General features: G+C 44.7%; 2 protein-coding genes across 7 annotated transcripts in view; one reads left to right on the forward strand and one right to left on the reverse strand.

Moving 5' to 3' along the window:
* Positions 1 to 658: 658 nt before the first annotated feature.
* Positions 659 to 5987, reverse strand: DPH3 (diphthamide biosynthesis 3). Of its 2 annotated transcripts, XM_004003420.4 has the most exons (3): positions 5773 to 5987; positions 4726 to 4800; positions 659 to 3291 (listed from the first exon to the last, which is right to left on the reverse strand). In XM_004003420.4, exons 1-3 carry the CDS (start codon positions 5878 to 5880, stop codon positions 3226 to 3228), a joined length of 249 nt encoding a protein of 82 aa, XP_004003469.1. In that variant the 5' UTR covers positions 5881 to 5987; the 3' UTR covers positions 659 to 3225. The 2 variants fall into 2 exon arrangements, with proteins under 2 accessions (XP_004003469.1, XP_042094676.1); XM_042238742.1 differs by lacking the exon at positions 4726 to 4800.
* A 274-nt stretch (positions 5988 to 6261) lies between these two features.
* OXNAD1 (oxidoreductase NAD binding domain containing 1) overlaps positions 6262 to 25313 on the forward strand; it is a 44451-nt gene continuing 25399 nt past the window's right edge. Inside the window, exons 1-4 of one of the 5 annotated variants that reach the window (XM_042238722.1) lie at positions 6262 to 6676; positions 14197 to 14346; positions 16434 to 16551; positions 16867 to 16930. In XM_042238722.1, coding sequence (XP_042094656.1) covers positions 16442 to 16551; positions 16867 to 16930 — 174 coding nt within the window. In that variant the 5' untranslated portion in view covers positions 6262 to 6676; positions 14197 to 14346; positions 16434 to 16441. The other 4 variants (XM_042238713.1, XM_042238727.1, XM_042238735.2 and 1 more) reach the window with 4 other exon arrangements.

Raw genomic sequence — 25313 nt, forward strand, 5'->3', positions numbered from 1 at the left:
GAAAGGCACTTGTATCACATCACCTGGGCCCTAAACACAGCCTGTTCTCTTATTTCCTCTCTTCTTGTTGCAGCTAAGCTCCATGATGACAGAAGCCTACCTGCCTTCTTCACTTAGTGGCAAGCATTCCATAGACCCTTGCTGAATGCGGGTCTGTTGCCCCCTCAGAGCAACCCTGGGAAAAAGGCACCATTATGGCCTATATTTCACAGACTAGGACATAGAGATACACAAAGACTAAGAAACCTGTCCAAGATCACAGTGGAGAAACTGAGATTCAACCCGTGTCCTGACCAGAGCTGGGCTCTTAAACCACTATAAGAACTACCATGTCTTAAGCAGCAACCTTCCTTCCCAGCAAGAAACTGAATCACTCACCTAAGAATGTCAATTATATCTGCCTTACTGCCACTTAATCCGAAGCTTATTTTTTTCCCAGATAACTATTAAAAATCTGGAACCAATACCCATGTGGCCCACCTGTGGTAATGGTGGCAGTTTCTTTCCTATTTAAAAACTGTACCGTCCACAACAGAAAGCTACCTCCAAAGTCCCAAAGCAGGTTAAAGATTTTCCATCTCATATATAATCACATTACAATATTTAAATACATAATGCTGCTATCTAGGGGAGGAAAAATCACATGAAAACAAATGGATGTGAATAATGTGACTTTATTCAGCATGCTAATACAGTTTAAACTGGTAATAAATTAGTACATACAGTTATCAAAAATGTTGGGGGCTTTCCAAGAAAAGGGTTTCTGAATGTGTATAGTGAAGTATCTGCAGAAGCCTCTGATGTGGAGTTACTGAAGAATGGAGTCTTTCTCTGTAACTCATCTTTAGCGTTTAGTTCAGAAAGGTTTCGATTACCATTCCAGCTCCTGCAAACTATGAAGCCTGAAATTACAGTACTGAATTTAGAAATCCCGATTCAGTCTCCTGATTTTAACAGATGAGGAACCCACTGGTCATGGAGCTGGATTACAAATTAGTCCTCAGAGGGGCTCTGAAATGTCTGGGAAGCCAAGCAAGGGACACCACAGAACCCTAGTCATATCTGCAAGACCCTGGTTTTACCTTCTGCTTAACAAAGGATTAAATCCTGATGTGTTCTTTGTGGTTAACAGACGTAGTGACTCGGTTGCTTCTGGGAATGAATCATGCCCGCGATCACATTCCTGAGTATCATTGATCACGAGTGCCTTCAATGTCTCCTGGGACGTTTGGACTTGGGCACCTTTTCTTCCTGCTCTTATGCTCACAGCAGGTGACATTAAAGATATCTATTCTTTTTCGAAATTCATCATCGGTTATCGATATCTACAAAACCATCAGATCTGAGTGTGGGACAGTCTTCTTGTCTTTGCAATTCATCCCCACCAGTTAGCACACACCCTGCTCTGTCCACTTGAGCCACCACTGGTTTCAAAGCAACTGTGGATGACTTCTGGGGTGTCAGTGACCCCAACAGTGATTTCTCAACACATCAAGAACATGCCGTACACTTTAATAACATACCAAGAAGTTTTGGCATACAATTTTAGGTGATTTACTTCTCAGTCTAATGGCTTCACATAGCTATGCTACTGGCAGGAGAAAAAAGGCCACTGGCCTATTTTAATTTAAACCCCCAATGAGTGTACAAAATATTTATCAGTTAGTAATAAAATGCTCACATTCTGGCAAGCTATTTTTCTGGTTAATTGCAGGAGCCAATTCCACAACAACCTACCAGACATCAGTTAATTTTATGTACACACAACAACAACAACAAAGGTGTGTACATAAAGGGAAATTTGGAATTTCCATGCAAGTGATTCTATTTCTTGCTACTCTCACAGCTGTGGCAAAGGAAGACCAATGGCCTATCTTTGTATTTTTTTCTCCAGGGCAACAATTCTCTACAAGAGTGAATGTATGTGTGGTTGCAGCTTAAAAACGCTTACTATACATGTCCTTGGGCTTTCCTGGTGGCTCAGTTAGTAAAGAATCTGCCTGTAATACGGGAGACCTGGGTTCAGTCCCTAGGTTGGGAAGATCCCCTGGAGAAGGGAATGGCAACCCACTCCAGTATTCTTGCCTGGAGAATCCCCATGGACAGAGGAGTCTGGCAGGCTGCAGTCCATGGGGTCAGAAAGGGTCGGACACGACTTAGCAACTAAGCGCAGCACATCTATGCCCTCAGGGGCATATTTAATTAGAACAGGCATCTCATTTTCAAGTTCATCCTTAGTAAATACAAGGGCTGTTATCAAAGCTTTACCTTTTAGGACTAGTGACTTGATTTGGTGGTAGTGCTGAAAGCACGGCCGCCAGCCATGAAGACTTGACGTTAACCCCTGTCTAGAGTAAAATTTCATTAGCCTTATCGAAAAACAAATACACACATAAGAACCCAGATACAGAAATATTAGTTGCACCAATCTCGCAAAACCACTCAAGCATTTAATTAAATAACTAAGTAGGCATAGTTTTCTCTTCTCGTTACCAGTTTCACTTCCTTTTGCTGTTTTTTATCATGTCCTGATTTTCAAGGAAAATGCAGAATATTGATAAGGAAAGTCCATATCCTTTGACTGTTTTGTTTTTTGACTTTTCTTCTTAACTCACTAACTTTGTGAGCTCAGTATATGTTTTCTTTGCACCACCACCAGGACCCAGTATATGAAGCATAATGAAACGGCACGTTTAATGGAACACAGATCCCTGATGAAGGTCAGCGTGGTGAGGGCGTAGAAGGCACAGTCCCAACAGACTAGAGGCAACTGACTTCCTTCAGTTTATAACAGCAAAGCTGACGTCAAATTGCATAGAAAGGGCTGATTTTAAAAATCTTCATCAGCGACTAAAATAAAAATCTTTTTTAAGTTAAAGAAACCTAATGCTTTGAGGTAGATGATGCTATTGTCAGATAATGAAGTAATAGTATAAAGATATAAAAATAAAACTACGGGAAAAAAGCACTGATTTGAAATTATCTTCTTTCATGTTCGGATGGAAACGCTTCCAATTCAAGGTTTTAAGCACAAAATCCAGGTATGTCATGTGGTGGACTTGCTTCAGTTGGAGATGAACTTGGCACCCGATGGAAAGAATCCAGACTCTCATGAACAGCAAACCACAAAATGATTGTCCCTGTGAAGAAGCCAGTGACTCCACATTTGACTTTTCCAGCTTGCCTCATTCCCCAAGTTCAGGTTCTAGAACCTAAAAGTCTTCTTCAGCATTTAACCAGTTCTTTGCTGGTGGAAGGGGCTGGGACTGTCTCTCCACACGTGAACTGATCCTAAGACAGAACAAGAAATCACATTACTCACCGAGTATCTGTCACAGGTGCACCAATAGTGAGATTTCACCGTGTTACACAGTCTTGCTCTGTTAAGGTTTTCCTTTGCTCTATGATTTCATCCTTGGTCAAAGTCAGCACTAGAAACATGATCTTGCCCAGGTTTAGACCCAAATTCATATTTAATCCTCCGTATTATTATCTCAGGTGGCGCTAGTGGTAAGAACCCACCTGCCAATGCAGGAGAGGTAAGAGACATAGATTTGATCCGTGGGTCTGGAAGACCCTCTGGAGGAGGGCATGGCAAGCCACTCCAGCATTCTTGCCTGGAGAATCCCATGGACAGAGGAGACTGGCGGGATGAAGTCCATACGGTCACACAGTAAGACACGACTAAAGTGATGTAGCATGTACAAACCTTACCTTATAAACAAACATGTCCATCTTCACGACAGAGCTCCCACTTCTCAGAAATCACATTTATGAAACACGTTACATCTCTTAAGATTCCGTATTAATTACTACATGCACTACTACTTCTCCACGTCAATATTTGGTCGCTCAAATACCTGTTCTCTTCAAATTACTTCTTCCGGCTAAAGTGGGTAGCTCTTTATGTTTCCCAACACAGATAATCTGCAAATTAGCTACTTTGTAAATGAAGTTCAACCTCTGATGATTTATCCTGGCTTATGCCAGCCATCCCAGGAAACCTCTGCCTCCCAGGTTACTCCTCATCTCCTGTAGTCTGATCCCTGTTAGGGATCAGCCTTATTCTGTCCCTGTCAATCTCTGACTCCTGCCCAGCACCTGGAACCCTCTCATCATGCTCTTTGGAACCCTCTCATCATGCTCTTTGGAACTTATGGTCCACCATCAACATGAGGCTCCATGTTCTCAACCTCTGTAAAACAGCCTTCTTGCTCTAACACAGGGTTCTCAATGGGTGGTGGAAAGGAGGTGTTACTTTTATCTTTGGGGACATTTGGCAATGTGTAGAGACATTTTGCAGAGAAGGCAATGGCACCCCACTCTAGTACTCCTGCCTGGAAAATCCCATGGATGGAGGAGCCTGGTGGGCTGCAGTCCATGGGGTCCCAAAGAGTCGGACATGACTGAGCGACTTCCCTTTCACTTTTCACTTTCATGCATTGGAGAAGGAAATGGCAACCCACTCCAGTGTTCTTGCCTGGAGAATCCCAGGGACGGGGGAGCCTGGTGGGCTACTGCCTATGGGGTCGCACAGAGTCGGACACGACTGGAGCGACTTGGCAGCAGCAGCATGAATGGTTCTTTAAAATTCATTTAAAAAACATAGCATTTTCCTAACACACCATTAGAAAACAATCTCCTGCACTAACATATCACAGGCAGACTGCTCAAGGTTCCTGCAACCCTCTCCCCCCTCAACCATTTTAGAACCTGACTCCTTACCTTGTCATAAATCACTTTTATAATGAGAGAGCAGCTAGGGCACGTTGCCACGTCTTCCCCATTTTCCAAATCTTCCTATAAATAAAATTAAATACCATATGGTCAGCACAGCCTTCCCTTGGCGATTTCCTCCTCCCCAACCCTCTCACTTCTGTGGGCAAGCTCCTTGGAGGCTGGCTACCCACAAGGCAGTTCAGTTCAGTTCAGTCCTGTCTGACTCTTTGCAACCACATGGATCGCAGCACGCCAGGCCTCCCTGTCCATCACCAACTCCTGGAGTTTACTCAAACTCATGTCCATTGAGTCGGTGATGCCATCCAACCATCTCATCCTCTGTTGTCCCCTTCTCCTCCCACCTTCAATCTTTCCCAGCATCAGTCTTTTCCAAGAAGTCAGTTCTTCACATCAGGTGGCCAAGGTATTGGTGTTTCATTAGAGTCCAAGGTATTGGACTATTGATAGTCCTTCCAATGAATATTCAGGACTGCCTTAGGATGGACTGGTTGGATCTCCTTGCAGTCCAAAGGACTCTCAAGAGTCTTCTCCAATACCTCAGTTCAAAAGCATCAATTCTTCGGCGCTCAGCTTTCTTTACAGTCCACCTCTCACATCCAAACATGACCACTGGACAAACCCACAAGGCACGTGAGGACCAAAAGCACCTCCCGAGAGAAACGCCAGCCCCATTCTTCCCTGGAAGCGTCACTTGGGGAAAAAACACCCAGGAGGGTGAGTCATGGTTCAGTCGTCTAAAAACTCACCCCCACCTCGGAAGACAAAAACATACTCCTTCCTCCAAAAAGCATCCTAGGGAGGGGATGCTTGAGTGGCGGGGGTTGGCGAGAAGATTGGTACTCGCTGCCATCCACCCCCTCCCCGCTCTCCTAAGGCTTGACTGAAGGCCAGAACCATAGACGGCGCAAAGTCCCGACTCTGGGAGAATTCAGAAAGGGATGAAAAAAGGAAGCGTTTAACTCTGAGCCGCGCGGGTCCGCGGCAGGAACTCGGCAGGCTAAGGCGCGCCCACTCAGAGGAGCCTCCCGTTACCTTGGTGATGCAGAAGTTATCTCCACACGGGCAGGGGTAGAAGTAGGTCTCCGAGTCCTCGTCGTATTGGAAGTCCTCGATCTCCACCTCGTCGTGAAATACCGCCATTATCACTGGAACCGGCACAAGTCTGTCAACTTCGCCGTCCGACGCAGGCCGGCAACCCGGGCCAACTTAGCTGGCGCCCGCCCACACGGGCGTCGGCACAGAGCACCGGCGCGCAGAGCCCCGCTTCCGGCCCACGGAGGCCCGCTTCCGGCTCAGGGACAATGACGCAACTCCGGGCGTGAGGCCCAAGGGGTGACCGGGCAGCGGTCACCATGGAGATGGCGGCTCTAGGGGGCGGAGACACGGGCGGATAGAGCGCGCGGCTCGGGGACGGTCGAGCGTCGCTCCGCCCATTGGGCGACAGCAACCAATGGAATATGGGTTTTGCTCGCGCGTCTATGCGTCACATCGAGGACGCCGGAAGCTCTCCAGCGCCAGGGCGGAGCTTGGCGCTAAGCAAGCTGCTGGGTTGGTGCGGCGGCGGCGGCGGTGGTGTGGAGACGCCTCACTGAGGCGTAGTGTCCGGTGTCTCACGTCCGTGGGCCTCAGGCCTTAAGCAGACTCCGTAGGAGGCCCTGGTCGGCCTAGGTAGTGTCAGCCCTGCCCTTGGCGCCGCTGGCGGAAAGCGCTTCGCGGGGTAAGAGGCGGCGGCGGAAACTGCTCAGCCCCCTCGACCTCCGGGGTGAGGGACGGAAAGCTCCTCAGAGGTCTTGATTCACCGAGTGAGTTTGAGCTCCGAGCAGCGCGTGGCTTGTGATCGGGCCGCGCTCGGCTGTCCAGGTACAGCCCGGCCTCTCCCTCAGCCCAGCTTCTCTTCAGAGGCCCGTGAGGTGTGTGGTCGAAAGGACTAAGCGAGGTCTGTTACGCGGGGTTGACGCTCAGTATCATTCTTCCACCAGTGCTGGGAATCTAGGTGTCATTCATTCCGTGTTAGTAGTCTTTAAACGGAGATACAGAGAGTCAGATGTCTTGGCCCAAATCGCACACCTGGGAAATGAAGAGCCTGGCTGTCCCCAAAGCCTAGGAACGAATGACTTAACTAGTGTTGAACCACAGCTCCGGGAGTTGGTGATGGACAGGGAGGCCTGGCGTGCGTGGGGTCGCAAAGAGTCGGACACGATTGAGCGACTGAACTGAACCGAACCACAGTTTCTTCTTTGAAAGAGAAATGGCATCAGCATGCAGAGTTATTATATACCGTGAGGCCTTGATATACGTTAAAGTGAAATGCAGATAAAAGGTGATACGTCTTGTGTTGGCAAAGTGGGGTTTCATGGGAGTTTTGCTCTATTACTAAGCATTTATCCAAATCTTGGCAGAGTAGGAAGGCAGTGGGGAAAAGCCCTATTGAGAAGCAGATTTGGGCTCAGGAGATGACTGTTTGGATCTCGATCTGGGAGCTGAATATTTACATTCTTTGGCCTTATTTCCTCTTCTGACTGAGAAAGAGTTGGATTAGAGATGATTTACAAGATTCCTTTCAGGTCTAACATTTTACTTTTGCGTGGAAATTGCGAGTTGTACGTGGTTCAGCAATTACATGTACCATATTTATGTTAACATAATACATATGCATGCTACAAATGTCCACGTCCCTATGCTTATTTATGAATACACAAACGTTTGCATGAATTAATTTTGTGTGTGCTGAAGTCCCAGCTGGTTTATCTCTTTTAAAGCTTGAAAACCTAATGGCAAAGGAGTCTTTGGGAGAAAATTTGGAAGTTACATTAAAAGGGTTTATAGAATATTGCAGAGGCCTCACAAACATTCTGTTTTCCTTAATTGGAGATCTAACCAGCAGTTGGAAAGTGTTTGTTAAACGTTTGTTAAACTCATTGTGGGTTAACTGGACTGATTCTGCTTTGAGCAAAGGAGCAGAAAAGCCCTTTTGGTAAAGCCTATGAAGCTCAGAGGCTGCTCTCTGTGTCTGTGAGTGAAGTGAAAGTCGCTCTCTCGTGTCCGACTCTTTGTGACCCCATGGACTATTCTCCAGGCCAGAATACTGGAGTGGGTAGCCTTTCCGTTCTCCAAGGGATCTTCCCAACCCAGGGATCGAACCCAGGTCTCCTGCAGTGCGGGCGGATTCTTGACCAGCTGAACCACAGGGGATGCCTTTGTAGACGAGGATTTTCCCAGGTAGCCTCTTGGAGAGAGGAGGACGGAAGAGAGTTGTTAGTGTCAGAATTGTAGTCCCAGTGATCATTTTGAGGTTGGGAATCTTTTTTGTTCTTTAATACTTCTGAGCATAACTACCTCCAGAATAAAGGTGAGTTGTTTTTGAAGGTCTGGAAATGGGTGCATATTTTGTTCATGGAAGTATAAATTGGTACACTTTTTAGGAAGCAGTTTGGGTCTGTCAAAAACAATTTGCGGAGGAATTTTGAAATCTGAAGTTAGTAATCCTAAAAGTTGGTTGTTGGGTAATTTTCTTTATAGTTTCTTTGTAATTTTCCAACTTTTCTTTGCGTATGTATTACTTCAAATAGGAAGAGAAAAGTGAATGAGCCACTTTATTAATAGTAGTTGACACTGTGTGCCAGACCCTGTACCAACTGGTGTTTACACGCATCATGTTATTAAAACAACGAGGTATAGGCATCACTCCCATTTTCAGCATTGGGAAACCTGAGGGTTAGAGGCTTAGGTTTAGAAACTTGTCTAAAAGAGCCAAGCTGGTGAATGGCAGTAAGCTATGGTGAGATCTCGGGCCTGGCTGAGCCCAGAAACTGGGTCTTTGTGACCTTCAGCGCCATCTGTGATCTGATGCTGCTTGAAGCAGAGCTGGGTTAAACAGGCAGCTCTGGCAGTCTGCAGAGGGCTCAGGTTCTCCTCTAGAGTGGTGCTGGCTCCCTTGAGACCTGATTTGGGGGTCTCCTTGGCCTTGCGTACTGCTTTCATCCTGCCATCTGTTGCCACATCCCGTGTTTGGCCAGAGGTGGGTCAGCTTACCTGCCAGTTTGAGTGCATACTGTGCTGAAGAAAGTAAAGCTGTAGCAAAACCCGTGATGCATTATTTTACGCCACCCAGCGTTTTTGAATAAAACGTAACAGTGGCTACTGAACTGCATTTATTCCTAGAAAAGAGTGGACACATTTCATAATGAGATATCTTTGGACTCAGAGAGTATGACAAAAACAAGTTTAATAGTAGCTATACGGTCATTTGAGATCACAAATTTATGGTTTAAAAATAATTTTTTAAAAATCGTAATGCTGCTGATTTGGAAGACAACAGTGAACAAAATTCTTAGCGTGAGATTGAATTTAGAACTAGGTCATACCTACGTCATAGCAGCTGTGTTTTATGAATGTTGTTGTAGGTCAGGCTGGGCAGTTGTTTTTTTGGGCACATAACCCACTGCCTCTCTAGATTGGGATTGATTTTTAGTGATCCTCCTGTGTGCCAGGTATTTCCCCAGACATGTACCCCTTTCAGCAACCCAGTGAGGTAGTCTTGGCATTTCCATTTAAAAAGGGGAAGAGGTGACTGGCCCAAGGTTGAAAGCCAGAAGGGAGTCAGATCTGAGCCCGGTTCTGCTGCTTCTGACTGCGGCACTCTGCAGTGACTTGTGTCTCACTCGGGGCCCCTTTCGGAATGCCGAGAGCCTGTGCTTCCTCACTGGCGCCTGGGGCTCTAAATCGGCAAGGGCCAGCTCTGAGTTTAGTTCTGCGCTCCCTGCTCTGTGAGGCATTCTTGGTTTTTTTTTTCTCTTTCTCTCACTTCCTGTTCACACGTCATCCTGTCTCAGCAAGTGATAGGGCTCTAGCTTCAAAATCTAGTCCGTGTTCATCTGTTTCTGTCTTGGGTTTATTCTGTCTGAGCTTAGCCGGGCACCTTCTAACTGAACTTCCTGCTTCAGTCGGTGCTTTGCAAGGCAGCTGGAGTGGCCCTTTAGCATGAGTGAGATCACGCCCCTCCCCTGGTTTGTTCCAGCCCTCCAGTCGCCTCCCTTTGCCTTTGGAAGAAGGCCTACTCCCTGGCCATGGGCGGCCGTGGCCTGGCCCTGTCTCGTGCTGGGGCTCGTCTGTCTCGCCCGGCTCTCTGCCCTGCAGTCGCGCTGGCTGTGCTCCGTCTCACACACCAGCCTCGTTTCTGTGACGGGACCTCTGCTCCTTGGCTCTGCACTTAGCCTCGTCGTTCAGGTCTCTGCTCAGACTCCTCTTGAGAGAGACCTTTCCTGGTACTCCCCAGCCTCCATCACTCTGATTTCCTTTGCGCACTTACTGTGACCCGTGTCTTTTAGCTATCTGTTTATTAGCTGCTGTAGGCGTTGCGATAAAAGCTTCCCGTAATGGCAGAGGCCTTGTGTCTGGTTCTTTATTGTGTCTCCGCGACCTAAAATAGTGCTGGATGCCCCAGTAATTGTGAAATGATTTGAATGTACTTGTTGAACAGAAACTAGTATAGTTCATTTTAAATCTTAAATGTAATCTGTTGCTTGTAGGGCTGCTTAAATGGCTATATGCCCACTCCAGTGCCCTTGCCTGGAGAATCCCATGGACAGAGGAGCCTGGTGGGCTGCAGTCCATGGGGTCGGGAAGAGTCGGACATGACTGAGCGACTTCACTTTCACTTTTCACTTTCACCCATTGGAGGAGGAAATGGCAGCCCACTCCAGTGTTCTTGCCTGGAGAATCCCAGGGACGAGGGAGCCTGGTGGGCTGCCATCTATGGGGTCACACAGAGTCGGACACGACTGACATGACTTAGCAGCAGCAGCAGCAGTATTTATGATACTCTTCTCTGTTTCAGAAATAAAATAACTTTTTGGTGAGGTAAGGGCCAAATGAGGATACAAACGTTGATGGAATGTTCTTTTTTGTATGGTTTTGAAAATTACTTAATATGTGTTCATTTTCTGTAGTTAATGTTTGCATTGAATGAATAAAACCGCTGGACACGTTTCAGGGTGTGGATAGGTGTTTTCCTTTTTGTCCCGTATTGTTCACTTCCTATTTTTTGAACGTGGCCTTGTGTTAATTTTTTTTTAATTGAAGTATGAGCGCATGCATGCTCAGTTGTGTCCTGCTCTTTGCAACCTCCTGGATTGTAGTCTGCCAGGCGCCTCTGTCCATGGAATTTTCCAGGCAACAGTACTGGAGTGGGGTGCCATTTCCTACCCCAGGGGATCGAACCTGCATCTCTCGTGCCTTCTGCATGGGCAGGCCACCTGCGAAGCCCTTCCTGAAGTATGGTTGATTTACAGTGCCCCTTAGCTTCAGGTGAACACCACAGTGATTCAGTTATATCATACATACATGGGTATGTATCAGATTCTCTTCCCTTACAGGTTCTCACGTAATATTGCGTGTGGTTCCCTGTGTTAACAGTAGGTCCTCACTGGTTATCTGTTTTATATTTAGTAGTGTGTATATGTTAATCCCGAGCTCCTGACGTATACCCCCCTTCCTCTTTGGTAACCGTAAGTCTGTCTTCTGTGTCTGTGAGTCTGTTTCTGCTTTGCCGATAAGCTCATCTGTATCATTTTAGATCCATGTGTAGGTGACACCATACGGTTGTCTTCCTCTGTCTGACTTCACCTGGTCTGTTAATCTCTAGGTCCGTCCGTGTTGCTGCGGATAGCACTCTGTCATTCTGTTCTATGGCTGAGTAATGCTCCCTTGCGTACTTTATCCACGGTTTCACCCGTCTCATGCGTCAGGGGACATTTAGGTCGCTCCCATGTCTTGGCTGTTGTAGATGGTGCTGCACTGAGCACTGGAGTGCCTGTGTGTTTCCAGTTGTGATTTTCTCCAGGTACATGTCCAGTGGGATTGAAGGATCACGTGGTAGCTCTATTTTTAGTTTTTTAGGGAGCCTCCATGCTCTTCTCCATAGAGGCTGTGCCGATCTGCATTCCCGCCTGCCGTGTAGAATGGTTCCTTTTTCTGCACATGCTCTTCAGCGTTTAGCATTTGTAGACTTTTTGTCGATGGCCATTCTGACTGGTGTGAGGTTATACCTCATTGTAGTTTTGATTTGCATTTCTCTAATAATCAGTGATGTTGAGCATCTTTTCATGTGCCTTTTTTGCTGTCTGTGTGTCTTTGGGGAAATGTCTGTTTAATCTTATGCCTAGTTTTTGATTGGGTTATTTTTTTATGTAGAGCTGTTTGTGTATTTTGGAGATTAAGCCCTTGTGGGTCAGTCACATTGTTTGCAAAATATTTTCTCCCATTCTGTAAATTGTCTTTTTATTTGGTTTATGGTTTCTTTTGCTTTGCAAAAGCTTTTAAGTTTAATTAGGTCCCATTTGTTTATTTTTGTTTTTATTTTTATTACTCTAGGAGACAGATTTTAAGAAATCTTTCTGCGATTTCTGTCAAAGAGAGTGCTGTCTACGTTTTCCTCTAGGATTTTGATAATATCCAGTCTCACATTTAGGTCTCTAATTCATTTTGAGTTTATTTTTGTGTGGTGTGAGGAAGTGTTCTAATTTCATTCTTTTACATGTAGCTGTCCAGTTTTCCCAGCACCACTTATTGAAGAGACTGTCTTTTCTCCATTGTATATTCTTGCCTCTGTCGTAGATTAATTGACCATAGGTGCCTGGGTTTGTTTCTGGGCTTTGTATCCTGTTCCATTGATCTGTATGTCTGTCTTTATGCCAGTGCCCTACTCTTTTGATGATTGTAGCTTTGTAGTATAGTCCAAAGTCATGGAGTCTGATTCCTTCAGCTCTGCATTTCTTTCTCAAGATTGTTTTGGCTCTTCAGGGTTTTTTGTGTTTGCATACAAATTACAACTTTTTTTTTTTTTTGGTTCTAGTTCTGTGAAAAATTCCATTGGTAACTTGATAGAGATTGCATTGAATCTGTAGATTGCCTTGGGTAATACAGTCATTTGGACAGTATTGATCCTTCTAACCCAAGAACATGGTCTATCTTTCCATTTGTTTGTGTCATCTTTGATTTCTTTCATCAGCTTCCTGTAGTTTTCAGAATGTAGGTCTTTTATCTCCTAAGGTAGGTTTATTCCTAAGTATTTTATTCTTTTTGATGTATGTTAATTGCAACTCTTTTCTTGCTTTCTCTTTCTGATCTTTCATTGTTAGTGTATCAGAATGCAACAGATTTCTGTGTATTAATTTTGCATCTTGGGACTTTACCAAATTCATTGATGAGCTCTAGTAGTAAATTACTTAGTATATGTTAATTTTCTGTAGTTAGTTAACACTTTCATTGACTATGTAAAGCCACTGGATGTGTTTCAAAATATGGATAGGTTTTTTTCTTTAAATACCTTATTGCTTTAGAATGCGCTTTGAACACAGTTTGATAAAATACCCTTTATTTACCAGTAGGTGGCACTCTTGGTCATGGTTATTGCTGTTGTTAAAAAACAAAGATTTTAGAATTTTAAAGAAAACAGCTTTTAAAAATTAAGTTTTCTTTGTTTTCTAGTTCAAGCTGAGCAGTAGACCAAACAGTGTGACCACTGGAAGATGTGTCTTAGCTGAGGGCAGCCTGTTGCAGCAATAGGTGTCCAAAACTGAGCAGGGCAGCGTGTCCATGTTTGCCTGCACACCAGTTAAATTTTGTCGGGGAGTTTGGGCCCAGATGACATGTACCTGTTATCAGCCCTGCCCCTGGACTGGTTGTTCATGGGGTGGAGACCCTAAGCAGCAGGAGATACAGACGGTTCAAGAAAGATGAGTGGGTGTCCCTGGTGGCTCAGCGGTAAAGAATCCACCTGCAATGCAGGAGACCTGGGTTTGATCCTTGGGTCGGGAAGATGCCCTGGAGGAGGGCTTGGCAACGCACTCCAGTATTCTTGCCTGGGAAGTCCCATGGACAGAGGAGCCTGGCAGGCTGTAGTACACGGGGTCACGACAGAGTCGGACATGACTCCACAGTGAAACAACAAGAAAGATGAAAGAGAGAAGCACACGAGAAACAGACAGGAAAAGTGGGACCATGAGGAGTGGGTGGAAGGGGGCGCCACGGGGAGGCGCCACTGAAAGGAGCTTGGCTGTGAGGTGATGCTTGCCTGCTGCAATGAGCCTTTGCTTTTATCGCTAAGAGACAGGAGTGATTTCCTTTCTTTTTTTAAAAATAAGTTTGATTATCTATCTATCTTTGGCCGTGCAGGGTCTTGGTTGCGGCTCAGGGGCTTTCTCTGGTTGTGGTGAGCGGGGCTCGTGCACGTGCTTCTCATTGCGTCGGCTCTAGGAGCACAGGCTTCAGTAGTCGTGGCGCACGGGCTGAGTCGCTCCTAAGCGTGCGGAGTCTTCCTGGACCAGGGGTTGAACCCACGCCCCTGCATTGGCCGGTGGACTCCCATCCGCTGTGCCACCAGGGAAGTCCCGAGATGGTATTCCTTTTGAACAGCTTCCCAAACATTGTTCTTACATGTTGTCTCTGCCGTTGCAGGAACTTGGTGAGAGTTTCAGTGGATGGTGCCGTTTCTGTTCCAGCCTGTCTGTGTGCCAGAGGTCTCAGTGTGATTCCAGGACCAGAATATTGCATGTCAGCCAGCCAGCTGTACACTTAACGGCCCCTAAACTCTCATGGGCCTCTGAAGTAAGTTCTGCCTTCTTTAATATACCATTTTTGGTTTAGCACATTCAGAGGAGAGGAACTACGTTTACGTGAGGTGGAAAGAGGCCTTTCACTTCTTTCATTTTCTAGACAGAAAAATAGCAAGTAGCATGTTTATCCACAATGGCAAGAAATAGCTCTTTTATCTGAAGGCTAGTTAGAAAGCAGTGGCCTTTTAATATGATTTGGTTGTAACTGAACGAATTACATATGATAATTGTCACCTCTCAATTTGTTTACTTTTATTTCCAGTCTGTATCTTCTAAAATATCTTCAAGCTCCCGAAGGTCTTTGTTTTGTTCATGTGGCCCCAGGGCCTGCCACATGATGGACTCTTAATAAATGTCTGTCAAATGAAGGGCTAAATTAATGAGTGTGGTATAGGAATGTGGCACACTTCCCTTGGAGCAGGAGTGTAGACTTCATTTGAATATTTTCTAACATTGTATTTGTTACAATTCATTTATATAGTACCTCCCAAAGAGCTCAGGAAATCGTGTCCACATACATTTTCATTTGTTCTGAAGCCAACTAAGATAGGAGAGGACAGATATATATGGCAATATAGCTTGTTAAAAGTGGCCATCCTAAGCAGTGTGCTCGTGTGCTAAGTCACTTCAGTCATGTCCGACTCTTTGCGACCCCATGGCCTGTAGGGTTAGACACCTCTGTCCTTGGGATTCTCTAGGCAAGAGTACTAGAGTGGGTTGTCATGCCCTTCCTCAGGGGATCTTCCCAGCCCGGCGATCGAACCCATGTCTTTTATGTCTCCTGCATTGGCAAAAGGGTTCTTTACACCTAGGACCACCTGGGAAGCCCATTTAAGCAAAGAAAGATTTAAGAATTAGCAGAGAAAAAACAGAGTGATAGGAAGCAAAAAAAAAACACATCATCTGACTCCCAATCAGTGGTTTTCCTGATAGGCAGTAGTTTTTAGAATTTGATGTGTTAATCTTTCTGTTTTTTTTTTTTTTTTTTTTCTTTAAACTTATTATTGAAATTCGACATGTAAATGGAAGTACATAAATCCTAAGAAGACTGCTTGGTTGAATTTTTAGGACAAACTTTTGGGGGAGCAGTTTTAGGTTCAGAGCAAGATTGAGGGCAAGTAGAGAGTTTCCCTTCCACATCCACAGCCTCCCCACCGTCCACAGCCCCCGCCAGAGTGGGGCCTTTAATCACCGACCTGTAATCGGTGAACCTGCACTGACTCGGAGAGTCATCCCAAGTCTAACAGCACGGCTCACTCTTGGTGGTGTGTGTTCTGTGGATGTGGACAAACGTATGATGACATGTATCCATCATTATGGTACCATCTGGAGTATTTTGACTGCTCTGAAACTCCTCTTGTGTTTGAGGAATTTTTTTCAAAATGAAAATACCCATATAATCAACATTCAGACTAAGAAACAGCTTTGTCTCGGTCACCTCGCCATGGGTGACTGCTAATTTGATTTCCAACTCCACAGATTGGTTTCTTCCTGCCTTTGTACTTTGTATGACTGGACTTGTAGATTAGGTGCTTTGTGTAGGTGCCTTTTTGAGTCTTCTCTGTCATTCTTTTCATTTACTGAGGTAGTTGTATTGCTCATTTCTGTTACTGCCTGGGGTTGGAGTCTGTTTCTTCTCATTGCTGTGAACCTCAGAAAATGTGTCTGCCTTTTCTCTTTATCTCATAGGGAGCATTGCAGACTTATGTGCTGCTCTGGGCAGAATTTCGTTACTATAGTTACCAGGCAGGTACGGAATCCGCTCTCCTCTTCTGTGATAGCGTAAGATCCGTGCCACGAGCTCGGTCAGAGATTTTGGAAACTAATGGAGGACAGGGATGTTTGCCAGCACCGATAGTCACTGACACGCGTGCGTGTACTGTGGGGATCAGAGGACTCAGCTCTAAACAGCAGCCGCAGTTTTGTCGGGTGAAGTTAGGTCTTTAATCGTTTTGCTGTTAGGTCAGCGCATAACATCAGCAACAAAAATCCAAACTCTCCTTCACTGGCCGCTAAGACAGTCTGATGTTCCCCTCCTTATTCTTGGAATGCTGTGACCTTGAGTTTGCTGTCCCCCAGGAAGCACCATGGTGGGCGTGGTCCCCAGGCTGCTGCGAGGCCCTCTGGGCGCCATCTTCACTCAGGCGGCTCCGCTGAGATCAGTGCCCAGCGCTTTGCGCCACCTCACACGGAGCAGGTGAGTGCTCCCCTTCAGTGTCGTTTGCGGTGGGTGTTCTGAGAGCCCGGACCTGCTGAGGATGGTGGGAGGCAGGGTGTAGCATCCTTCCTGACTGTGCTACTGTCAGTGGGTCGTAAGCTTTGGTCAGTGTATAGATTCCAGGACTGCTCTCTGGGATCCACAGTGTTCTGGTGTATCCTGGACAGCCAGCTACATTGTGTACTGGATGGCATTCCTTTCCAGTCACAGGCACTGGATAGTCACGGTGATTAGTACCGTAATGAATTTTTAGGAGGATAATGCTTAATAACCTAATCTTACTTTCTGTTAAAGTGTAATGAAATCCGAAAGGAGACCTGATCACTTGGAGAGAACTGCAGATGTCGTTCGGCAGGAGGTTTGTATCTCGGGCCAGGGCAGGCTCTCCTAGCTTGCAGTCTGCACACGGTTAGGCCCGGCTTACCACAAGGGCTGTAGATGAGCTTGCATCCCTTTGAGGGACAGTGGGGCAGGTTTGTTATATTTCTCTCCAGAACTTCTCCAAATGTGGCTTGGGACAACTGATTTGAAAAGATGATAGCCAAATACTCCAGTCATTCCCTTTAAACTCAGAATGGATGGATTTGTTTCTGATGAAGGGAGTGTTGTAGCAACAGAGGGAACTGGCCTCACAGGCATAAGGTTTAGGGTGCTATTTTAGGAAGAGATCTTCCTTTAGAGCCTAAATTTTATGAGTAGCTTGCCTTTTCTTTCTTTTTTGGCACCATGTCTCAAAGTCCTTGTTCTTATCCCTACTTTAGAACAACTTCTTATTTCATCAAAAGGGAGAAAGCACTAACATCTGAGAAAGGAAGGTGAATGAGCTCTCGTTACCTTCCCACGTGCAGATTTTTCCCTCCATATTCAGACCATGGAAGGGCTAACCCACCAACCCGAAGGGGTGTTACGGGCTGGGAAATAAAGGATCCTCACCCTTTACCTCTGTGAGTAACCCCATTTTCTTTTAAAAACATAATTAGATATTTGATTTTTCTTTTGAATGATTCTTCAAATACTTGGATTGTGTTTAGCTTAGTTTTATAGGTATTTTTAAACTAATGGTTAAAAAACTATGTATTTTATATAAAGAAGGATTATCCACTTCTAGAAACATGGTCAGAAATTGTATTGTTGTTACAGTTTAATTTTTAGTGTTAATAATAGAATTTAATATAAGAGAGCATTATTTAGGCTCCACTTTTCAAGCTTATTCTACTTGCAGAAAATTGCTTTGGGACCAAGAGTGGTATATTTGTGAATTCAGCTTTAAGCCTGTGTGTTTTTGAGGAGTCTGTGTAAAAGTAGTTCAGCATAATAGATTTATGGATGTGTAGGAAAATATGCTTTTCCCACTGATGATAAATCTGAAAATACTTTTTTTGGTTTGTTCAACACACAAAAGTGCTGATTCTGTAAATGTGATATTTGTTAGAATTCTTTTTTGAAAAGTGAAACCTTGCCAGTTTTGAAGAAAAAGCAGTTTCTGTAGCAGCTCGGACTGTCCTTTTTTCTGTTGGCATTTTGAGGCAGGTAGAATTAGAGTTGAGTTTGGCAGCCTTCCTTAAAGGGCCCGACAGTGAGTGTTTCAGGCTTCCAGGGCTGGGCTGTCTTGGTTACAGCCGCAGAACTCCGCCTTTGTCGTGTGAGGATGGCCCTGGGCAGCCTGCGTGCAGATCGCTGGGGCTGCTTTCCAGTGAGGCGGTGTTTACCAGGACACCCAGATCTGGCCCGTGGTTTGATTGTAGTTTGCCAGTCCCTCAATTAGAGTAGCATTTCAGAATTTGCCAGGACAAAACTGTTGAGACTGGTGAGAGGTTATTTTGAGCCAAGTTGAAGAAAAGTCGACAGAAAGTCAGTGTAAGCTCCGTTAGTGTGATTGAACAGCTGAGAGTTTTAATGCGCGGAAGTCAGATTTGTGGGGCAATTCCAGCTGTGGCATCGCTTGCAGGGAGCTGGGGCGGATTTTTTCCAGCGGCCCCTCCTCTCCTCTCCACTCCTCCACACAGAAGAAGGAGAGCAGAAGCTGGGGGCAGGGGGCTGGGTAAAGCCTGGGGGTGTCAGGAGCCGTGACCTCCGCGGTGTCAGGTGGTCTCCGCCGTCTGAGGTGACCAGGGCCTCGCCCATACCCCCAGAGGGCAGCCCCCCGCCGTAGAGCAGGCCCTCAACTCGGGCACGTGGGCACCACTGGCTCCTCAGGCCTGGCCAGATCACGTCCTCGTTACCTCATCTGCTGGCGCTGCCATTTGGTGAAAGCACTTCACAGAACTCCCCATGTGTCATTTCCCGGCAGCTCCAGCCTGGGAGGCAGCCTAAGGGTAGCGTGGCCCCTGCCTCTTCCGCACAGGGGCCAGAGCCTGGAGCCAGAGGGAAGCCCCGCGTCTGATTCCTGGTCCCCGGGACCCTGCGTCCAGAACGGGGCCCTCACCCGCCAGGAGCGTCCCTTCTGTACTCCCGGGGTCCCCTCTGCAGGATCCCCTGAACGGCCATCCCGTGACAGTGACACCTCTTACCCACGGCCTGTCGAGTCCTGCTGACGCAGGGAGCTGAGCTCTGAGCTCGGGTGCACGTGTTTTCCTCTTAAGGATCCAGTGTAAGCAGTCTGGGTAGCCTTAGAGATGTCAAGGAGATGAGAGCAGAGGTCCCGCAGTGCAGCAAGGAGTATCCACGCAAGACCAAGCTTTCACCCCAGGAGCCACTCCCTGCTTGGCCTCTACACAGGGCTGGCCTCTGAGCAAGACCTTTCATCAATTACTGGGACATTCTGGTAATGGAAGAATTTTAAACTTACTGATCCTTATGTTTTACTTTGAGAAATGTACCAGACGCTAGGCACCCCACTCCAGTACTCACCTGGAAAATCCCATGGATGGAGGAGCGTGGTGGGCTGCAGTCCATGGGGTCGCTAAGACTTGGACACGACTAAGCAACTTCACTTTCACTTTTCACTTTCATGCATTGGAGAAGGAAATGGCAGCCCACTCCAGTGTTCTTGCCTGGAGAATCCCAGGGACGGGGGAGCCTGGTGGGCTGCCGTCTATGGGGTCGCCCAGAGTCGGACACGACTGGAGGGACTTAGCAGCAGCAGCAGCAGCAGGCTAGGTCCTGGGGCTGCAGTGTTGAAAACGATAGATAAGGTTCCTCATCTCAGATTCTCAGTGGTCAGAAGAAGCTGATTCTGTGCAGCTGATTAATTCTAATGTACTAGTCCTTCTTCTCCCTCCCTCCCTTTCTTTTTTAAAAAATTAAGTTTATTTTTATCAAAGTATAATTGATTGACAGTACTACATTAGTTTCTGGTGTACAGCACAGTGATTCAGTTATACACATGCACACTTACACTTACATATGTGTGGGTCTTTTCAGATTCTTCACTCGTAAGTTATTAACAAAATGTTGAGTATAGTTCCCTGCACTATACAGTAGGTCCTTGTTGATTATCTGTTTTATATATAGTAGTATGTATATCTTAATCCCTAACTCCTAACTTATTCCTGCCCCTCTCCCTTTGGTAACCATGAGTATTTTCTATTTCTGTGAGTCTCTTTCTGTTTTGTAAATAAGTTCATTTGTATCATTTTTTTAGATTCCACATATAACTGATACCATATGCTAGTTGTCTTTTTTCTCTCTGGCTTCAGTTCATATGATAATCTCTAAGCCCATCCATGTTGCTTTAAATGGCATTTTTCATTCTTTTTTATGGCTGAGTAATATTCCATTACACACACACACACACACACACACACACACACACACACACACACACACACGTATTATTTATATATGTACCAAATCTTCTTTGTCCATTCACCCGTTGATGGACATTTAGGTTGCTGCCATGTCTTGACTGCTGTAGCCATTGGGTTGCATGGCCAGGGATCAAACCTGTGTCCTTTGCATTGAAAGGCAGATTCCCATTGGACCACCAGAGAAGTCCCTGGTAGTTCTTGATCTGTGTTTCTCTAATAATGAGCGTTGTTGAGCATCTTTCCATATGTTTGTTGACCATCTGTATATCTTCTTTGGAGCAGTGTCTGTTTAGATCTCCTGCCCAGTTTTTGATTGGGTTGTTTGGTTTTTGATTTGAGCTGTGTAGTCTGTATATTTTGGGGATTAATCCTTTGTTGGTTTCATTGTTTACAATTTTTTTCTCCCATTCTGTAGGTTGTCTTTTTATTTTGTTTATGGTTTCCTTTGCTTTGCAAAAGCTTTTAAGTTTAATTAGGCCACATTTGTTCATTTTTGTTTTTATTCCTATTACTCTAGGAGATGGATCCAATAAGATACTGCTATAATTTATGTCAAAGGGTGTCCTGCATATATTTTCCTCTAGGAGTTTTATAGTGTCCAGTCTTACTTTTAAGTCTCTGATTCATTTTGAGTTTATTTTTGTGTGTGGCCTTAGGGAACATTTAAATTTAATTTTTTTACATGTAGCTGTCCAGTTTTTCAAGCACCACTTATACTGAAGAGACCATCTTTTCTCCATTATCTATTTTTGCCTCCATCATAGATTAATTGACTATAGGTCCATGGGTTTATTTGGGGGCTTTCAGTCCTGTTCTGTTGATTTATATGTTTGTTTTTATGCCAGTACCCTACTCTTGATGACTGTAACTTTGTAGTATAGTCTGAAATCATGAGTCTGATTTCTCCAGCTATACTTTACTTCCTCAAGATTGTTTTGGCTCTTCGGCGTCTTTTGTGTTTCCATACAAATTAAAACATTTTTTTGTTCTAGTTCTGTGGAAAATGCCTTTGATACTTTGATAGGGATTGCACTGAATCTGTAGATTGTATTGGTTAGCATAGTCATTGACAGCACTGATCTTTCCAGCCTGGGAACAGGGTGTGTCTCTATCTTTGGTTTCTTTCGTCCGTGTCTCATAGTTTTCCAAGCACAAGTCCTCTGTCTCCTCAGGTAGGTTTATTCCTCGGGGTTTTATTCTTGATGGGATCGTGACTGTGGTTGTTTCCTTTCTCTTTCTGATCTTTGATTGTTAGTGTATAGGAATGCAGCAGATTTCTTGTACTAATTTTGTGTCTACAACCTGACTTAATTCACTGCTGAACTCTGGCAGTTCTCTGCTCGCATCTTTAGGGTTTTCTATGTGTCATGTAACGTCATCACCAAACAGCAACAGTCTTACTTCTTTTCCAGTGTGGACCCCCTCCCTTTTTCCCCTCTCTGGTTGCAGTGACTGGGACCTCCACAAGCATGTTGAATGGAAGTGGCAAGGGTGGGCCTCTTGTGTTGTCACCAAGTTTAGAGGGAAGTGCTTTCAGCTTTTCGCTGTTGAGCATGATGTTAGTTGTGGGTTTGTCATATGTGACCTTTATTATGTTGAGGTGGGTTCCCTGTAAGCCCACTTTCTGGAGAGTTTTTATCATAAATGGATGTTTAATTTTATCAAAAGCTTTTTCTGCACTTATTGAAATGGTCCTATGGTTTTTATTCTCCAATTATTAACGTGGTATGTCACACTGATTGATTAGTGGATATTAAAACATTGATCAGGGGTTTTTGCAGAAGTTGATGCTTGTAGCCAGTGATTTATTATGTAAGTGAATATTGAAACATGGTGGTCAATAACATTTGGGTAACAAAAGGCGTACTAGTACTCCTCTTGTCAATGATGTGTTAAAAAATTCTTGCATCCTTGGGATAAATCCCACTTGGTCGTGGTGTGTGATTCTTTTAATGGATTATTGGATTCAGTTTGCTAGTATTTTGTTGAGAATTTTTGCATCTATGCAAAAATTTTTTTTCATCCCAATCAGGGATGTTGGCCTGTAATTTTCTTCTTTTTGTGGTATTTGTGTTTAGTTTTGACATCAGGGGGATGGTGGCCTTATAGAATGAGTTTGGAAGTATTCCTTCCTTTGCAATTATTTTGGAATAGTTTCAGAAGGATTGGTGTTAGCTCTTCTCTAAGTATCTGATAGAATTTGCCTGTGAAGCCATCTGGTCCTGGAGTTTTCTTTGTTGGGACTTTTTAAGTCACAGTTTCAGTGTCAGTGCTTGTAATTGGTTTGTTCATATTCTCTCTCTCTTCCTGGCTCACTTTTGGGAAATTATACCTTTCTAAGAACTTGTCCATTTCTTCCAGGTTGTCCATTCTATTGGCATATAGTGTGTTTGTAGTAGTCTCTTATGGTCCTTTGTATTTCTGTGATGTCAGTAGTAACTTCTGCTACATTTCTAATTTTATTGATTTAGGTCCTCTCCCTTTTTTCTTGATGAGTCTTGCTAAAGGTTTATCAATTTTGTTTATCTTTTCAGGAAATCAGCTTTTAGTTTTATTGATTTTTGTATTTTCTTTGTCTCTATTTCATTTCTGCACCAATCTTTATGACTTCTTTCTTTCTACTGACTTTGGGTTTTGTTTGACCTCTTTCTCTAGTTGCTTCAGATGTAAGGTTAGATTATTTGTGAGTTTTCTGACCCCTCAGCTAGGCTTGTGGTGCTGTAAGCTCGTCTCTTAGAACTGCTTTTGCTGCACCCCGCAGGGTTTGGACGGCTGTGCCTTCACTTCACTTGCTCTTAGGTGTTTTTTAACCTCTGGGATGTCGTCAGTGATTCGTGGTGGTTTAGTAGCTTGTTGTTTAGTCTCCACATGTTTATGTTTTTGCAGTTTTTTTCCTTGTAATTGATTTCTAATCTCATAATGTTGTGGTTGGAACAATTACTTGATATGATTTCAGTTCTCTTAAATTTACTGAGGCTTGCTTTGTGGCCTCGCATGTGAGCTGTCCTGGAGAGTGTTCCATGTACGTTTGAACCTTGCTGCTTTCAGATGGAATGCTCTATAAATACCACTGAAGTCCATCTGATCTAATGTGCCATTTAAGGTCTGTGTTCTTTTATTGTGTCTGGACGATCTGTTCATTGATGTAACTATTACGGCGTTATTGTCAATTCTCACTTTTTGTTAACATTTGCCTAATATGTGGAGGTGTGCTGGGCACACATGTTTACAATTGTTACATCTTCTTCTTGGATTGATTCTTTGATCATTTTGTCCTTCTTCAAAGTGGACACACTTTGATCAAAGATCAGAGTGTCCTTCTTTATCTCTTCTAGCAGTCTTTATTTTAAAGTCCATTTTGTCTGATCTGAGCATTGCTACTCCAGCTCTCTTCTGATCTCCATTTGCACAGAGTCTCTCTTTCCATCCCCGCACTTCCAGTCTGTGAGTGTCACTAGATCTGAATTGGGTCTCTTGCAGACAGCATATATGTGGGTCTTGTTTTTGTATCCATTCAGCCAGTCTGTGTCTTTTGGTTGAAACATTTAATTCATTTACATATAAGAGAATTATCATTTATATATGTTCTTACAGTCAGTCTCCTACATGTGAATGAGGTGCATTCTGGGAGTGCGTTCATAAGTCCAGTTTGTAAGTCCAGCAAAGTTAACCTAGGCGTCCAGCTTTTACAGATAACTTTTACAGAGATGTGAACTCACGTGATTGGACGTGTGAATGCATGTTGCATGTTTGAAAGTTAACAACTTGAAGGTTTGTATGTTGGAGACTTACTGTGTTGCCATTTTGTTAATTGTTTTTGATCTGTTTTTGTAGATTTTTTTTTCTTTCTTTGCTGTTCTTTTGTTCTGTGATATGATGACTATCTTTAATGTTGTGTTTGGATTCCTGTTTCTTTTTTGTGTGTATATCTAGTATAGATTTTTCAGTTGCGGTTATCGGGTTTTGATACAGCAGTCTATATGTGTATATATATGATTGTTCTAAGTTGCTGGTCTCGTAATTACACGTGCGTTTCAAATACCATGCGCTTGTGCCCTCCTCCCCTCATGATTACTGGCTTTGAGGTCGTATTTGTGTGGGGGCTTTTCCTCCCTTTACTGTGTTCGTCTTTCCCAGTGAGCCTCCCCATTCCCTCATTTTCTTGTTTTCAGTCGTGGCCTTTCCTTTTCCACTTAGAGAAGTTCCTTTAGTATTTGTTGTAAAGCCAGTCTGGTGGTGCTGAATTCTTTCAGCTTTTGCTTATCTGTAGAGCTTTTGATTTCTCCGTCAGATCTGAAGGAGAGCCTGGCTGGGTATTCCTGGTTGTGGGTTTTCCCCGTCGTCACTTTAAATGTTGTGTATCATGCCACCCTCTTCTGGCCTGCAGAGGTTCTGTTTTGCTTTTGTTGTGCTTTGACACCGACTTGGAGGCTACTGGGGGGCTTCCTTGATGGTTCAGATGGTAAGGAATCTGCCTGCCATACAGGAAAGCCAGGTCTGGAACGTCTCCTGGAGAAGGAAGTGGCAACCCCTCCAGCATTGCTTGGGAATTCCATGGACAGAGGAACCTGGCTGGCTGCAGCCCATGGGGTCGCAGAGTGTCAGACATGACTGTCCTGGAAGAGATGATGGTGGCTTAGAGCAGGGCGGTGGGGATTGGGGTGGGGCTGATGGGATTCACAGGTGGGTGGGGCTGTACACATAGAGAGACGAGGGTGGGAGAGCCAGAGACTTCCAGCTTTGGGGTTTGGATAATCGGGGAAGATGATGACGGTGGCACATGCTTGTTAAAACAGAACACGTTTGGAGGAGGGAATAAGGGCCTCTGTTTGGGGATGACCTGGGGTGGGAGGTGGAAGGTGGATGGAGTTACAGGCGAGGTGAGATCAGTCATGAGCTTTGTCAGCTCACGTCAGCCATTGAATCTACATGGAGATTCATTATGCTGTTTTTACTGGTTTTGTATGTGCTTGAAGTTTTCCATAGTGAAAA

The sequence above is a fragment of the Ovis aries genome, chromosome 1 (genome assembly GCF_016772045.2).
Source record: "Ovis aries strain OAR_USU_Benz2616 breed Rambouillet chromosome 1, ARS-UI_Ramb_v3.0, whole genome shotgun sequence".
Taxonomy (NCBI): domain Eukaryota; kingdom Metazoa; phylum Chordata; class Mammalia; order Artiodactyla; family Bovidae; genus Ovis; species Ovis aries.